A 17,106-nucleotide genomic window follows, 5' to 3' on the forward strand; every position below is an offset into this window, starting at 1 on the left:
CACAAGAGACCTGTGTAGGATCTGATCAGACTGCAGAACATTATCCAGAGGGTCAGGGGGACATGGAGAGAACTGGGACAGTCTTCAGCTCCACCCACTGCCTGCAAACCACTTTTTCAAGGTGCAGCATAGTGGCTGAAGTCAAGGGGAATCAGAGGTACTCTTGGTACAGATCTAAGGGGTAGAGCATGATGAAAGGAGAATTTCTTATTCATTCATTACCTTAGACTATCCGATTACTGGCCAATAGCTTTCTAACTTTCTGTCTTTTTGTAATACCATTTATAGACCAATACAATATAAACCATACGCCCCCTACCCTGGGGTGGGAGTGGGGACAGAGGAGTGGAATCTTAGGGTGCAAATAAGCAGATGAGTTTATCGTGCAGCTTCTGTCCAGTTCCAGTGTGCTCTGCGCGTGCTCCAGTCACAACTGGAGAACGATATGAGGCTTCCCTTAGTGTCCCATGGATCCCAGCGTGCTGTAATAGCCCTGATCCCGAACACGAGACACTCTTCTTTGGGGAGGCCAGACACTAAGCTGGGCTTTGCTTTGGGGGCCCAGGGAATGTCACTCTCCTCTCATGAGCCATCATTTGTGTGAAGTTCTAGTTTCCTGACACTAGGGACAAGCTGACTAAATCCCTCCCTTACTCTGAGAGGATGGAGGTGGCATCCTCCCCTTCCCCCATGTGTGTTTGCTGCAGACAGATCGTACTGAGCTGATGAGAGAGGGTGAGCAGGGAGGGAGGTTAGAAATCAGGTATCAGTAATAAAGCAGAGCTGTCTGCTTCGGCATAAGCAAAGACTGCTGTGCCTGTCAGAAGCTGACTCTTCTGGGTCTGCAGGCACACAGACCCTTTGAAGGGATTTCTGATCTCAGCAATTTTTAAAAACCTGTTTCATGTGCCTCATTTAGTTAAGACATTTCTGTGCATATTCAGCATCCAGTGTAGTACCAGGGAAAGCGTTACTGTCAGACAGACTTGTTGGTAAATTCTGCAATCTCTAATTGCACAAATCATTTTAAAAAATTACAGCTACTTTATACGCTACTATTACATTGGCATGCTAATAAATTGGTTCTACAATTCCTTTTATAAGAGTCTCAGTCAATTCCTGTTCTTGCATGCATTTTCCCTTCAGAATGTTTTCACCTTTGTAATTTTAACATCTTGCATTTACCTGGTATTTGCTCTGTGCATGTGGCTGCTATTTACATCCTGTGTTTGCTTACTTTGGGGTGCTAAGGTGGAGAGCTGGCCACCAGAATTCCACAGGCTCTTTTGTCCGGTTCTACCACCCAGACACTGTAGATGATGAGCAAAAAGGTGGGACATGCACAGGTCTCTGGTCCTTTTCTCTCAGCTTTTTTGTTCTTTCTTTGCTGGTATATCTGGAGGCAGCTGTGTTCCTGCCACTATCCAGCTCTTCATGGGACATCCTCTTCCACTGTCCCTGAACGTAAGGTGGCAGCAGGTCCCAAGTGAGAGGCCCCTGCTTCTGCACTCCCAGTTCTGGCGATGTAGCATGGGAGTATTTACTTGGGTTCCTCAGCTTCTCTCTGTGTTCTCCCAGCTCCCTGCACTCCATAGCCAATGCCTTTTGAAATTCCAAGTGCGTTTTAGGCTTCCTTGAGTGGATTCTGACTAATAAAGTGCCATCTGATGGCTCTCTGCCAAAAATAATCACATCTTGTGCCTTTCAGTGGCCCTTACGGGGAAGCTACAGGCCTTTGTGGCTTGATACACTTGGTTATTTTATCAAATGCTTTGATGGTGTTTACTACACGCTAGGAGGTGTTATAAATGCTTTCCAATTATTTCATTTAACCTTCAGAGCAACTCTTTGCAGGCAGGGGTATAATAACCTGAATTCCACAAACAGGGAAACCATGGCACACAAAGATAAGTAACTGTGAATAAAGTTCAAAGGGAAGCAACCAGGGCTGGACAGCCTGGATGGGCAGAGGGTTGGTTCCAGTACAAGCAGGTGGCTGCCACATCCCCAGCAGATGCTCCAGGTGTGCCTGTCCTTCCCTTGTTCTGGAGGTTAGAGAACTAGAATCACTAACAAGTCCCAGCAGCCACCTCCTACTCAAAGGTTCTTGTGAATCTTGCTACATCAACAGAAGATTCAGGGTTTTCCACATCAAGCAGAAACCTTTCTAACTAAAATCTCTTCTCAATGATTATGGAAGGAACTGAAGTCCACTCGGAAAGCTGGAAACAAAAACTCGAGGAGACAACTATGTTGCTGGTGAATTTAAGTTAGTATGCTGTACTTTTAAAGTGTTGGAACATTTTATCTCAAAGATCTTTGAAAATGAAAACCCTCATTTGAAATTACAGAGAGAAATGAAAGGCAAAGCAGATGAGGACAAATAGAACTTATGCAGATGTGAGAAAATTTCCATTAAAAGCTTCATTAAATCTTGTCTTGCTTGAGGTGTGACAAACTCGATGAAGACCACTGCGGAACAACAGGCCCATGCTTTGTCCTCTACGTCAGTGCTGTGGGCAGATGTCATGGTTTTTGATCATGTGACCTTTTAGTTACCTAAGAGTGCTAGACATTAATTTCTTTATCTGTTTCTTTACCTAATAACATACAATTACATTACAGAGTTGCTATGGGAATTAGGTGATTTGATCCATATAAAGGGCTTAACTCAGACCAACGTCTAATAATTGCCTTTTTTTTTTTTTTTTGAGACAGGGTCCCACTTTGTAGGTCAGGCTGGCCTTGAATTCACTATTTCTTTAGCCCAGGCTGGCCTTGTGCTCTTGCTGATCCTCTTGCCTCAGCCTCCCAAGTACTGGGATTACAGGTATGTGGCACCATGCCTGGCTAAATGTCTGTTATTGTAACTGTTATTATTAATATTCACATTAATATTAGTAATTTAGAAATAATAATAGTATTAATACTGATATTATTATTAATATTAATACTAAAATATAATATAAATATAATATACTATTGGCATCTTAGTACTATTGGTTATTTGAAATATGACTCCTACTGTGACAGACCAATTGATGTTTTAAATATGAAAAGTAGCCAACGACTTCTAGAATGAAAACCATAGGTAGATATTATCATGAGGCCATCTTTTTGCCTACTAGAAATGTGTTAAGTATTACACAGTGAAAGAAAGTAGCCCAAACACAGGGTCAGAATTCATGCCTGGAAAAACCTGACTGACCAGCACACTGTGCACAGAGCAAAAAGACCTGGAGGTCATGATGCATGGGCAGAGTTGAAAAGAACAGGCTTGGACCATACAGCCTTGTTTTGATGGAAGTATTATTAGCACCTCTGTATACATCACCTAAGTCACTGTATTTCCATTTCCTGATTTTTATAGGCAAATATAAAAAAAAGTTTCAGTCCTACCGGTATGCCTCTAAATTTCAGTGGTAAGAAATTTATGGGGGGTGGCTTGGGACTAGAGGCAAATATTACCCCTTCTCCTGGGTTTATGTAGTACTCCAGCAGTGATGGAGAACCTTTTAGAGCTTTCAATGATACAAACAGCCTGCTGTAGTATACATGCCATAGGTTCACCACCACTGCTCTAAGGACAAGGAGGAGGGAGCAGAACTGGTGTCACATCTGCTGGGTCAACCTCTGAGATCCAAATGATGGGTCCATCATTTGCAGAAGCCTTTGCCAGTTGGTTCTCTATGTGCAAATGGCCAGTGGCTTTTCTTTGGATGTAGCTTTCCTTTTCACAAAACTTCACAAGTTACTAGGGTGAGCCAACTATTAGAAACAGCCACTAGCAAACATGAGGCTGGCTAGAATGTAGGTGCAGGGGAGGACATCTCGATGGTGAAAGCATGGAATGGGGAGAAAAACTTTGCATCCTAATGCATAATCAAGACTTCAGCTCTGTTACCAACTGTGCAGGAAATCATGAAAAGAACGAATAATCACAAGTGTGACTTACGTCAATGTTGTTCTTAATTTTGCCTCTGTATTTCTTAGTGCTCAATTTAAACAAAATAGACTTTTCATAAGAAAGAAAAATTCAAGTATCAAAAATTCAAATCTCAAACCCAGTACTAACCTGCAAAGTGTGTGCCTATTAGAGTTTCAGTTTATTCTAATGATCTGCCTAATCTAACAATAGATATATAGTGGAACTTTAAAATACGTACTCCTAATCAGAAGTTAAATATATTCTTTTAGATTATATTTTTTTCTTTGCTTCTGTGTCAGTTTTTGGAGTACACTTAAAAAAAGAATGGGTTGTAAGAGATATTGAAAATTTTGAAGTTATGAAAAAATCCTTAAAAGAGAAAATTCTTTAAAAAAATTCTAAGACAGTAGCTTCCTATTGTGGTATATAATTTAGGTTGTAGATACCTAGGTGCTAACCAGTATCTTGCAAGTCAAGAGTCTAAAAGGACTGAGGGAATGACAATTGATAGATGAAAAATTTTATAGTTCATTTTAGCAAAGTTATGTATAACATAATGTCAGAATGAGAGAACAGAACACTTTTAACAGGAAAACGATTCACAAAGAGTCTCATATGCGAATTATAACATCAATATACAACCTATTTTCTTTTTCTTTTTTTTCCTCCCTAAGGCATTTTCTCCCCAGGCTGTTTGTGTGAAGTTTTAAAATTTAGAAATGATAAACAGATTTAACATCATCTCAATCAAAATACCAACCAGCCTAAAATTCGTATGGAACTAGAATAGACTCAGAATAGCAAAACAATTCTGGGTTCAAGAGAAAAGTAAGAGGCATTACAATCCAACAGTTGAAGTCATATTACAAAGCCACAATGACAAAAACAGTGTGGTACTGGCATAAAATAGACACAAGGATCAATGGACTAGAATAGAGGATGCAGAAACAAACTCAACCATATATAACTATTAGATCTTTGACAAAGAGGTCAAAAACACACACTGGACGAAAGATAATCTCCTTAATAAATAGTTCTGGGAAAACTGACTATCCACATGCATAGCACTGAATCCAGACCAAGCTCTCACCATCTACTAAACTAAAATAAAAATGGATTGGCTCCTTGCCCCTTTGTTTAACTTGAGGGCCTGGTGCAGAGCAGTCCTAGTACTGGACATGGCAACCAGGTGCCGTTTTAAAAATTTTGAATTGCTGGAGTCTACCCAGTATGCACAAACAAATTTACTATCCAGAAGAGAAAACCAGTTTTGACAACACAACCATGATGTCCAGGGTCTGATCCAAGCTGATGAGACAGGCAGAGAGACAGAAACTGAGAGGGTGACGGCCCTAGTACTAGAATCAGAGAACAAAATCTCATTAGCAGGGGACAAGAATGAGTTTGAATTCTCGAGACAAAGGCAGGACTTGTGTTTGAAGATAATGGGGGAGACCCTGTCAAATGACATAAAGAAAATTTTGGAAGTAGCAATCACAACACCTGAAGTGAAAAACTCAAAGAACTCCAGTAGCAGAAGGCAGCAGGAAGTAAAAATGTAGCCTCACCAAAAACAGAGTTGGCAGAGAAGCTAGTACCCTCCAAATAGAAGAGGATATTGAAAGCTTGGCTTTTAAAGGAAAACTAGATGAGCCAAGTAGAAAATTAGTCTAAAAATCACAGTGGCGACCAAGCTAAGAAATGATCTCAAAATTACAAAGTGAAAAAAAAAACAAAAAACAAAACAAAAAAAAAACCGAATGGGAAGAGCCTCATGCGATAGCAACGACAGGGAAATCATGAGGTCTGGATAGAAGTTCTGGAAAGAGAGGACAGAGAGAATTGAGAGTGCAGGCAGTGAAGGCAATGGGGGAGAGAAGAAGTTTTGAGGACTTGAAGAATAAAGAGGAGATTGCAAAAGAAGAAAGATCACCCAGGGATGGGGGAGCCGTCCCGACCCTGGCTGCAGACTTCTTGTCGGCAACACCAGAAGTTAGCAAGCAATGCTCACATTTTCAGCATTTTGGGAGAAAATGGTTTAGACTCTAATTTCTACACAAAGTTCAATTAGCATTTAAATGTGATGGTAAAATAAAGACATTTGCAGAGCCTCAGAAAATTTACCAGCCAAAAGGCTTTTATGAAAGATTGGCAAAAGATGTTTTCACATAGGACGCAAACTCACACTGAGGAGGAAGACAGTATGGGATGCAAAGAAAGAGGGGTAAAGTTGTAAAAGTCTCAAAGTGTGGAGCTGCAGACCCAGCAAGCGAAGGCTTGAACTTTGCGTTCATTAAAGAGGTGAAGATGGCTAGGCCTGAGAGGAAGACAAGCTCAGTGTCTTCAGAATGGAAGGGAAAGGAAAGCCCCAGGATGGAGGAGTAGGAGGACTCATGGCTAGAAGAGGAGGGAGAAGAAAATTTGGGACAGAGGAAGAAAAAGAGGAGCGGGAAGAAGAAATCTGGGGGTAGAGGGGGAAGAAAACTCGGGAGAGAGAAGGAATCTTTGAGATAGAAGAGGAGCAGGAGGAAAAAGAAAACTCAGGAATGGACAGAGAAGAGGAGGAGGAGCAGCAGCAGTGGGGAGAAGGAAGCTCAAGCACGGGGGAGAAGAGGCCTCGGTGTTTCGTGGGGAACTTGAGAGATTCAGTTCCTGCTTTGTACTGAACCTCTCTCTCAAAATCACTAGAGTAGAGTTGTGATGAGCATGAAAAGTGTTCATGGGCAAATCTGAGTGCTATATCAGGAGTCACCAAGTTTTTAGGGAAAACAGAGAAAAAGACAAACATGATCCTGCAAATAGAAGAGCTGATATCGAAAGAAGCAGACTTAATCCAGGAAACAGAAAACTTCAGGAGAAGAACAATCAGCATTTTCAGAGAGATACAAGAGGAGATTGAGAATATCCAGACGTCTCAGAAATTAAACATGCAGTAGATGACCTGCATAGCAGAGTAGGTACATTCAAGGAAAGAATGAGCAATCTAGATGACTAAATAGAAGAAGCATCTAAGGACAAAACACAAAAATCCAAATGGCTGATGAATAACAAAAAATTGCGAGAGAGGATGAATTCAGAAGCTCCAATATCTGTGTGATAGGAGTTTCAGAAAAGATTCGAAAGAGAATAGGGCAGAGGATCTAATTAAAGAAATCTCTGAAGAAAAATTTTCAGAGATAAGGAAGGAGTCAAGTCTTGAAGTTGTCAGTACTCATCAAATCTCCAGCAAAGTCAACAAGAGAAAACTCACTCCTAGACACATCTTGGTGACATTCTGGAGCTCCAGTGAGAGAGAGAAAATCCTGAAGGGTTCCCAAGAGAGAGAAGAAATCACCTACAGAGGAACAAGACTCCAGCACATGGCAAACTTCTCACTCAGCAGGCTGGACTCTAGAAAGTCAGTGGACATCATGCGTCCACACTTCAATCTGGTATCTAGCCAAACTGATGTTTGATTTTCAAGGAGAAACACGGACACTTTGATACTAATGAATTCAGAAGACTTGTTTCCCATGTACCCTCTTTGAAAGAATTAATAGAGAATGGACTTCAGCAATCTAGGCTGGCTGCAACAAGTAACACAATATGCTTTTCCCCACCAACATGATCCAAGAAGTCAGTGAGTAAAACATCACATCTCTACCTAGAAGGATGGCCAGCCAACAGCTCTGTGGATGTGGGGAAGGGAATGTTGTTACCTGTATACTGTTTGTTTTCATGAGACAGCATTTCACTGTGTATTTCAGGCTGGCCTTGAACTCACTATGGAGTCCAGGTTGGCTTTGAACTTGCAGTGATGCTTCTGGCTCAGCTAGAATTACACACATGTGTTACTACACCTGGTACTGCCTCGGTACTGTTAAAGGTCATAGTTTTAAAAATTTAGCGAGAGCCATCATGCTTTGTATGGGAGATTTTTTTTTTTTGGACTAGAGAATGAATCCAAGGCTTTTTCACTGAGCTATGTCTCCTTTATTTATAATTTTGAGACAGGTCTGACTTAGTTGCCCAGGCTGGGTTCAAACTTGTGATCCTCCTGTTTAGCTGCCTGAGGAGAGTGTGTCTTTGTGTGTCACCATGAAAATCTTTACAACAAAGATTTTTTCATGGGAAAAAATAAAAATGAATCAAAGAACTAAATGTCAAATCAAAAACGTTTAATCTATTGGGCAATAAAACTCTTGAAGTCCTAGGTGTAGGCAAAGACTTTCTGAACAGGACCCTAGGTACATAGGAAATAGTACCAAGCATCAACAAGTGAGATCAAAGTAAAAATTTCTGAAAAGCAAAATAAATAATCAACAAAGTGAGAAGACAACCTACGGAATGGGAAAAAACTTTGACCACTACTCTTCAAGGAATAATATTCAAGCTTAATATCTAGAATATATTAAAAAAAAAACTGGTCCCCAGAATAAAAGACCCGATCACAAAATGGGCAAGTGTCTCATTTGTCTGAGCACCTGCAGCCTGCTTTTGAGTGTGTCCTATTTTTCCATCTAATCTTTCTCTTGTTTCTTTGAAAAAAAGGAAAAGTGAAATGAACAGACACTTTATAGAAGCATAAATAACCAATAAACACATGAAGAAATGCTCAGCACCACTGGCTGCTACAGAAATGCAAATGAAAACAACACCAGGATTCTATCTTACCCCACGAAGAATAGTCATCATCAAAAAATCAAATAATAACAAATGCTGGTGAGGCTGTACTATGTAAGGAAACAGGAAACTATCAGAATGGCTCCAAAGATTACATATCAGTAGTTCAGCTGGCCTTATTTGCATTGCTTAGAGCCAATTGAAGAGAGAAGGAAATACCATAGACTTTCTACATTATGAATGGGGATGTAAACTAGGAGAGCCCCTGTGGAAATTAGTATGGGAATCCTCAAAAAACTAAAACTAGAAATTTCATTTGAATTATTCAGCTATTCTTTTTTGAGATCTTCCCGAAAGAGTTAAAGACATCATGTCTCAGTGATACACGTACACCCATGTTTATACAGCACAATTCATGATAGCTGAATCCTGGAAACAGCCTATATAGCTATAAATAGATGAATGGATAAAGAAAATGTCCATTTATACAATGAAGTTCTACTCTGGCATCAACAAAGATAAACTTCAGTCATATACAGGAAAATAGATACACTGTGAGGCCTAATGTTAAGTGAAATAAATCAAACATACATGCTTAAATACTGAACAGCTTAGCTTATATGAGAAACCAAACATATAAGAAAAGAATAAAATATGAAAGTGGGGAATAGATATTTCTCAGTGGGAAGGGGATCAAGAGAGAGGGAAAGTGAAGACAGAGAAGGGAAAGGGAATAAAAGGAATTAAGATGTGTTGTGTACTGTAGTAGTCCACATGGCACCCCTCCTTGAATGCAGAACAATTGCTGCAACATTAGGTAAACTGTCTTATTTTTACATACTGATATATACAGAGCTGGCTATGGTATTTATTTTTCTCTTTAATTGGCTCTAAGCAATGCAAACAAGCCCAGCTAAAGGACTGATATGTGATCTTTACAGTCAATCTGACTCTTGTTTCCTCACATAGTGCTCTCTGTAAAGATCCAAGCACAGCAGAATGGCAGAGCCAGTCAGCTTCAGGAATGTCAGAGTTAAGAGGCTATGAGTTTTCAGGGTACAAAAGTTTACATATAAGAAACTAAAGCAACAGCCTCCTAAGTTCTTTTATGTGCCAGCCCGGTCAAGTTATACAGATTGTCTTTCTGCTTATCTTCTTGCACACTGCAAAGGTGCTTTTTCCCCACCGGGCCAGCCAGCTCGAGTTACTTACCATCTTCACTGCTACTCATCCTTGAGCTAACCCAACTTTTCAGAAGATAATAGATTCGAGGAGAGGCCTTGGATCAGGGCCTTTGTCCACACATCCTCACTTGGGTCAGATTTTGGACCCTTGGCTGCCCTTAACTGTGTCTTTGTCTCACCATGGGTTGCATTGGAGGGGTAGATTGGAATTAACTTGCCCAGATTCCAATAACGTGTCAATGAATTACAAATACAACTTTCCAAATTGTGAGAAAGATTTAAAAAGAGATTATAATCCTTAGATTACATACTCAATATTTTGGATTACAAATTGTAATTTCCTTGTGGTGCACGTACACCAACTCCCCACAAGGAAATGTAAACATTATATACTGTAACTTATACTGATAAAAAAATAAAACTGAATAGGCCAGATAAGATTTAGAATAGTGATTAATTATTATTTCAAAAAACACCATGTAGGACACCTAAAAAAATAAATGGAAATGAAATGTGACAATTTCTGTATGGTTTACTGGTAAGTTTTCCCAGCTGAATAAGAAGGATGGGCCATATTGGGGCAGGGAAATAGGAATGTGGATTCCTAGGAATTTTTTTTGCCATTATTTCTCTTCAGAGTTCTTTCATACCTTTGAGGCTCTGCCTTAGGATTTCCCTCAGGCAGCCCATCAGGTCTGAGATGTGCCTTTTGGCTTCTTGTAACCCATGGCTAAAAGCTTAAGTGTCTGTGGCAGCAGGCAGGGGACAGAGTAGAAGAGTGAAGCAGAGGCTGATGACCTGGCCGGTCCATGCTGCTCCTGTCCTGATGATAAATGCCAAGTGGCATCGAAGACACTGATCTCTCAAATAAATATGGGCATTTAAGTGAAGCCATGTTTTTTTTTCCTAAATGTTGCCTTATTTTAAGAACATTCTGGGCTCATGGAAGCACTTTTCTCTGGGTTGCATTCCATGGGCAGGCACACACATAATCATGGCTGCAGCACTGCTCAAAGGCCAGCTTGGAAGAGTGTCCACGACTGACTTCAGAGGTCAGTGTGCAGCCCACTCCCCCAGCCATTCTGTGTACTTGGACCTTGCTTCCTTCTGCTTCAGGTAGAGCAGTTTCTTATTCTTGCAACTGCACCCTAAATGACAGCTAAATATAATCAAATTGCAATTTTGAGATACAATGCAAAACAAGATTTATTCGAAACTACTTGCTTTAAAAAAGGGAAGAATATCATAGATAGGTGATTTTTAGAAATTTCTCCCTTCTAGTTCAATATATAGCTAGTATCAGCATACAGTAAAGTACCAAGATTTACAGCACAGCTCTGAGAATGCCCACAGACACATGAATGCAGAGGTAGCTTCCAGGTGGGGCAGGAAGGATTGGAGATGGAGGGAAGGTTGTATCCTGGGGACAGCTTTTGTATAGCTGGGACTTTAATCCCTCTGTCCAAGAGGCTGGAAACTTAATAATAACAATGCCCAGAGCCACCAAAAGCCAAGCAAAACTACTTTTATTTCTGTTCTGAGATATTCAGTCATGATTTAAGAACATGTATCTGTTAATTATCACAGTAGCAAACAGCAAGAAAGTACCACGGCATCCTATGAAAACTGTTCTTGACCTTGTTGAGAACATTTGGGACTTTCCAGTTATGGTTTTTTTTTTCTGGTCTTTTTGACATAAGGTCTCACTATGCAGTTCAGATTGGCCTTGAATTCACTTTATAGCCCAGGCTGGCCTCAAACTCACAGCAATCTCCCTACCTCAGTTTCCCAAGTGCTGGGATTCCAGGCATGCGCCACTATGCTTGGCTTTTCCAGCTACCTTTTGAGGAGCCATTTATATTTGGGACCAGAAGACTTTTCTGAAGTAGCATATTTTCAGCCATACCATACAGATGGGATTAACTTATATAACAATTATAAATATTCAAGGTATTGCATGAGACTTTAAATTACTTTAAATGTCTTCAATCCAAGGGAACTAACCAAAACAAATAATTATTATGGGGCTCAGATTAATTAAATAATTTATAATGAAGCCTTATTATTGTTGGCCCTATGAACAGAACAATCTAAACTCAAACTTGGCTAAGATTTGGGGCTCACTAGACATTTGTTCGTAGTCTCAGGATGTAAAGTGATTGTCTGTCTTGCTATCTACCTGCTCTTGTATCTGGTCAAGAAAGAACAGTAACAAGAAAGAGTTAATAAAGTAAGTTCAACTATCAATGTCTAACTTGCCCAAAGACAAAGGTAGATATACAGGTGTTAAAAATGATCTAGTATATTGATTTATCTTTCTGAATTTGAACTAAGCTACCAGCCTAGAGGTGGAAAATCACTTAGAGTATAAAAAATACTTTCTCTGAATACTTTCGTTTTTTTTAATCGTGGGAAATCGAACTCAGGCTTCATGTATGCTAGGAAAACATTCCTACAACTAACTGAGCTACAGCCCCAGCCCATAAATCTGAAACTGATTTTTTTTTTTTAGTACTGGCAGCTGAACCCACCACTTTGTACCAAGCTACATTCCCAGCCAAGATCCCAGAGTTCTGGGATTATAGATCTCAGCCACCACACTCACCTTCATGATGTTTGAGAGAGAGATTTCAACCAAAATTCATTTAGCATTTAACAAATAGCAATTATAACTATATCTATGACTTTTCTAGAACTGAGGTTAGTCATAAAACTGTACATATAAAAATAGAAAATAAACAGTGGGTCTTAATCATAACTGCAAAGTTTTTTTAGCCATTTATGGTAGTATACTCCAGGAATTTCAGGAATTAGGACACTGACAACCTTGGGAGCCATTATTCTGTTTACTACAGTCACTAAAATCACACATACAAAACAGCATATGTTTCAAAACAGAATCCTAGGAGATTAACAATATGTAAACATCTTTGTAGCTGTCTGTGTAATATTTATCTAGATGGCTTGCTCAAAAAATTCCTTAAGAAACTACCAAGATGAAAACAATGCAAGATTTATCTTTTTGCATGGATCCAATTGGATAATTTGTACACCACAAGCTGATTAAACTGTAAAGAAGATGTTTCCCTCTAATGTATTTCATCATAGCAAAAATTAGCATGTTCCCTCTGTCTTACTTATGAGGCGGGGGAACAGGCATGTCGTGGTTGCCAGGGTCACAGACACTGCCACAGGCCTGCTGTTGGCAGTGGGTACAGCCTGCCAAGTAAACTGTGCTTGCTAAGTGTTACCTGTTTGAATAAAGCGTAGTCCTGTCTTGTGGGCAATGTTCACTGACATATAAGGAAGAAGACGAAATAGTGGTTGCCAAGGAAGCGGCTTCAAACAGTGATGGAGTGCTAGGGACCAGGTCTGGCCTGTGTCGGGATCCCAGAGCTGGGGAATGAAAGCAACACACACTTAGGAATCTCAGTATGATATGCTGCTTTAGCATCTATAGTGATTTCAACAAGTCAAAAGTATCCATTTTACACATCGAGCTGCAAATGAAATTATGAATTAACTTGTGCTCTTCCCAACTACAGCAGAAATGTAAAAGAGCTGCTTGCGAACAGGTTACACAGAAAGGAAATTAAATTAATTTGCAAAATGGCTTATGGAAATGATATTATGAATGTTCTTTTATAAATCTAATAAAGTGACTTGCTATTTCAAAAGGATGGCATTAAAAAAGTCCTGGGAGATATAAGGAGATAATTTGATGGAGATTAAAAGGAAGACTGGCAGATCTGTACACAGAGCAGACCTGCTTTGCCCTCCCTATGAGATGCACATGCATTTAGATCTGAAACTACTTTTCAAGGGCTGCAAACACTTCAATAGACCAAGAGTCCATGATGGAGCCTACATACACCTTTGAACATGACACAGGCTCTTGACCTTATACCTTAACAGCAAGCATGCACTATTAAAAGTAAGAAAAGTCTTCTTGAAAAAGAGAAAAATGTACTATCAAAAGTGAGAAAAGTCCTCTTTTTTTTTGTTAGAAAAGAAGAACGTTCTAGATTCACAATGGTTCACGCCCACTTGTTTAGGGTTCAGTGACTGAATTCAGGTTAGATATTGTACAGAAATTGGGTAGCTGAGCCTTCCACCCTTGAGGGATGGCTCTTTGAAGCAAGGAACTGTTTCTCCAACCTCCAGGTTTTTTTGTTTGTTTTTGTTTTTGCTTGCTTTGTTTTCTTTTTATATCAATATGGTAGGTAGAATTCTAAGATAACTCCCAGCGCTCCTCACTCCAAGGGTGGGTGATTCTGATGAATACAATGAGACATTACTGCTATGATGATTATGTGACCTGGAAAAAGGGATTCTGCAGATGTGATCTGGGTTACTTTGAACTGGTTTAAAAAAAAAAAAAAAAAGGAGAGATAATCTAGGGGGCCTGATCTAATAACATGAACACTTTAAGTCTGGGTCTAAAGGTCAGAGATAGGCAGTTCCAGAGTACAAATGTTTTAGGGATCGATATGTAAGGAACTCTCTGTTTGCAGAAGGCGGAGGGTGCACAGCAAGGAATGCAGGTGAGCCCTTGGGAGTGGGCATGGCTCTTAGTTGTCACAGAATAAACAAAAGGGGACCCCACCTAACACCAGCAAGGAACTGAAATCTGCCAATAACACAAAGGACTCAGAAAGGGGGTTCTTCTACAGCACCTTCAGATAAGAACTCAGTACAGCTGGGCCCTGATTTCTGCTTTTGAGACCCAGAGTGGACAGCCCAGGTGAGATGTAGTCAATCTTCTGACTCACAAAACTACCAGCTACTAAATGGGTATTGCTTTAAAATGCCAAATCTGTGATAATTTGTTACATGACAGTAGAGAAGGAACACAATCCAGACATGGCAAGGATAGCAAAAAAAACAAAAGGGTAAAAGCTAGAGGGAGATCTGCCCTTAACTTAATACATTTTGAAAGGGAGAGTTCCCAAGCACAGGGCACAAGAAAGAGGCCAAACCCTGTACATGAATGAACTGTGCGGAGAAACTCATTGGATAATAGGATGTCACAGTCTCAAACAATATGCTCTTCAATCTTCTGAGACCTTTTCAAGTGTAGTATCTCATAACTTAACACAATAGGTCCACCAACTCATACGTAAAAATACAATATGGGTAGTTCCACGTTTCCAAGTATGTGGATACATGTAGTGTGCTTTTTCATATTTCCTTTACTCGGCCCAACTGCTTGAACTTTGAGGTCATAGTGAGCATGCTATTTGAAAGCTTCATTAATGCAGTTCAGAGGTAAGTTTGTCCCCTGACTCAGAAGTCCTCTCTGTCCTCACGGCTGGGACACACTGCTGCCCACGCCGGGTCAGGGAAGAGGTAGGACAGCTCCTGGCAGCAAAGTTACAGAGCATGCGGATGTGGAGTGAACTTGCAGAAGAAACTGCTCCTCTAAGCTGGGATTGAGAGCCAGACAGAAACATCCATTTACTCAGCCAGTCCCTTGGTTTGGGCGTGGAGCCACTGCCAACCCTGGACACAGTGCAGATGTCGAGGCTATGAGTGACCTCAGCAGCTCGTTCTCATGAAGCTCAGCGTCCCACCAGCTTTAGAAAATTGAAAAGGCAAAAGTGGACAGAAAAAGTAAAGGGCTTACAAGAGACTAAACGTGGGAAGATAAAGGTGGCAAGTGTCTGTTAATGGGGGTTATTTGCTGGATGATAAATTTTTTATATTTTCAAAAAAAAAGTAAGTTTGTCCCATTTTCTAGATTGTAATTTTCTTCTATTTCCTAGACACCAGTAATTTTATGTGTGTGCTCAGAAAACCAGGTTAGCATGATGCGGGGAATACTAAGACAGGATAGCTTAGGGGATGGCGCTAAGTATCTCTCAGGAACTGGGGCTTGGTGCACAGAAGACCAAGGGCAATTCATTAACACTTCCACTGCTGTTGTTAACTCTGATACAAGTGGTTTATGGGAGGATGAGAAAGAAAGAAATCCAACATAGATACATGCTGCAGAAGCGGATGAGAGTAACACCCTGTTCTGAGGTCGCAGAACAGAAAAGAAAACCCCTACAACAGAGCTTGTCTTCTATAGGAAGTAGAAGACATTTTTCTACTTATCAGAGAACATACTGATAGAAAAATCTAAAGTGACAGCACCACTTCTTGGACTGCAAGAGAAAAACCAAGTGATCAATTCAGTAATCACAGTAGCTAGAGAAGCACATTTAAAGGATTCAGTACTCATTCTTGACATAAACTTTTAGCAAATTAGCCATAAAAAGGGAGCTTCCTTGACCTGATTATGGGCCCTAACTACAGGAGACTTCTTTCTCAACATGAAACATTAGAAGCATTCCCTTTAAAATCGGGACACGGTGAGGCTGTCCACAGTCAACACTTCTATGCATCAGAAGTCATGGCCAGCCAGCCAGCCAGCCAAAAAAGAAAGAAAAAAAGACAAAACAGCATAAAAAAATGGAGTATGGGGTCTGTCTAGTAACAATAGCCAGATCATCCAGTTCGTAAAAAAGATGCTATTTTTTTTTTTTTTTTAAAAACCTACATGAATCAATCTCTGTATCTATTCAGGGGATAAATCTAATAAAAGAGATATATAGTATTCAAGTGAAGCAAGAAGAATGCTACAAAACTTCATTTAAATTCATTAAAGAAGATCTAAATAATTGAAGAAACAACTTATAATGTCTATGTGTGTATTTACAGGTGCACAGAATAAGGTTAGGAGTTAAACGTTAGTATTTAATATTATCAGGTAGGATTATAGATTTTTTGGAATGTTTTAGTATTATGGCATTTGATCACCAATCATAAATTGTATTGTTTATATGGCATTTAAAATATAAATGAACTGTAGCATACTTTATGTAGCTTATAAAAATTAAATCTCAGTATTTTCTAATTTTTGTATTGTAAATTTACATTAGTTGCATACATAAATCACGGATTTTTTTTTTCTTTCTGAAGTTTCTCATCTTTACCTTCTTCATCGAGGCTGCTAAAACTTTGTCCTTCGGTCAACAAATCGTGCTTCTCATCCTTCCAATCCTGGCTAACCGAGGACACAATCTCCTGCGAAGTTGCCTTTAAGGCAGTGATGGAATTGCACCATTTCTTAGAAGGCGAGGCTTTCAAAGCTAGACAGAAGGGAAAAAGGAAAATACTTATAAAACCATGTGCATATTTAAAAATTGAATTTTATTTATTATTTAACATCTTATTATCTGAGAAGGAAAAAATTCTTTATATATAAAAAATATACATGTATACATAGGGAGATAAAATTATATTTTGGCCATATTATTTGTGCAAAATGATATGATTTAAAAATATCCTAGAATAAATTAGAGTTGAAATTCCCAGAATTTGAAATAAAGTCTTATTTGAGGTGAA

The 17,106-nt window shown here is 39.6% G+C and overlaps 1 protein-coding gene across 4 annotated transcripts in view; it reads right to left on the reverse strand.

The window, feature by feature from the left end:
• Pip5k1b (phosphatidylinositol-4-phosphate 5-kinase type 1 beta) overlaps positions 1–17,106 on the reverse strand; it is a 290,156-nt gene that overhangs the window by 50,676 nt on the left and 222,374 nt on the right. For all 4 annotated transcript variants that reach the window (XM_063250202.1, XM_063250210.1, XM_063250195.1 and 1 more), the window contains 2 exons: positions 16,695–16,850; positions 12,966–13,110 (listed from right to left, as the gene is read on the reverse strand). In XM_063250202.1, the coding sequence (XP_063106272.1) occupies positions 12,966–13,110; positions 16,695–16,850 (301 nt within the window). The remainder of the gene's footprint in view (positions 1–12,965; positions 13,111–16,694; positions 16,851–17,106) is intronic.

This window comes from Cavia porcellus, unplaced genomic scaffold, assembly GCF_034190915.1.
Source record: "Cavia porcellus strain 051 isolate PalLab524CR breed Dunkin Hartley unplaced genomic scaffold, mCavPor4.1 scaffold_1, whole genome shotgun sequence".
NCBI lineage: Eukaryota > Metazoa > Chordata > Mammalia > Rodentia > Caviidae > Cavia > Cavia porcellus.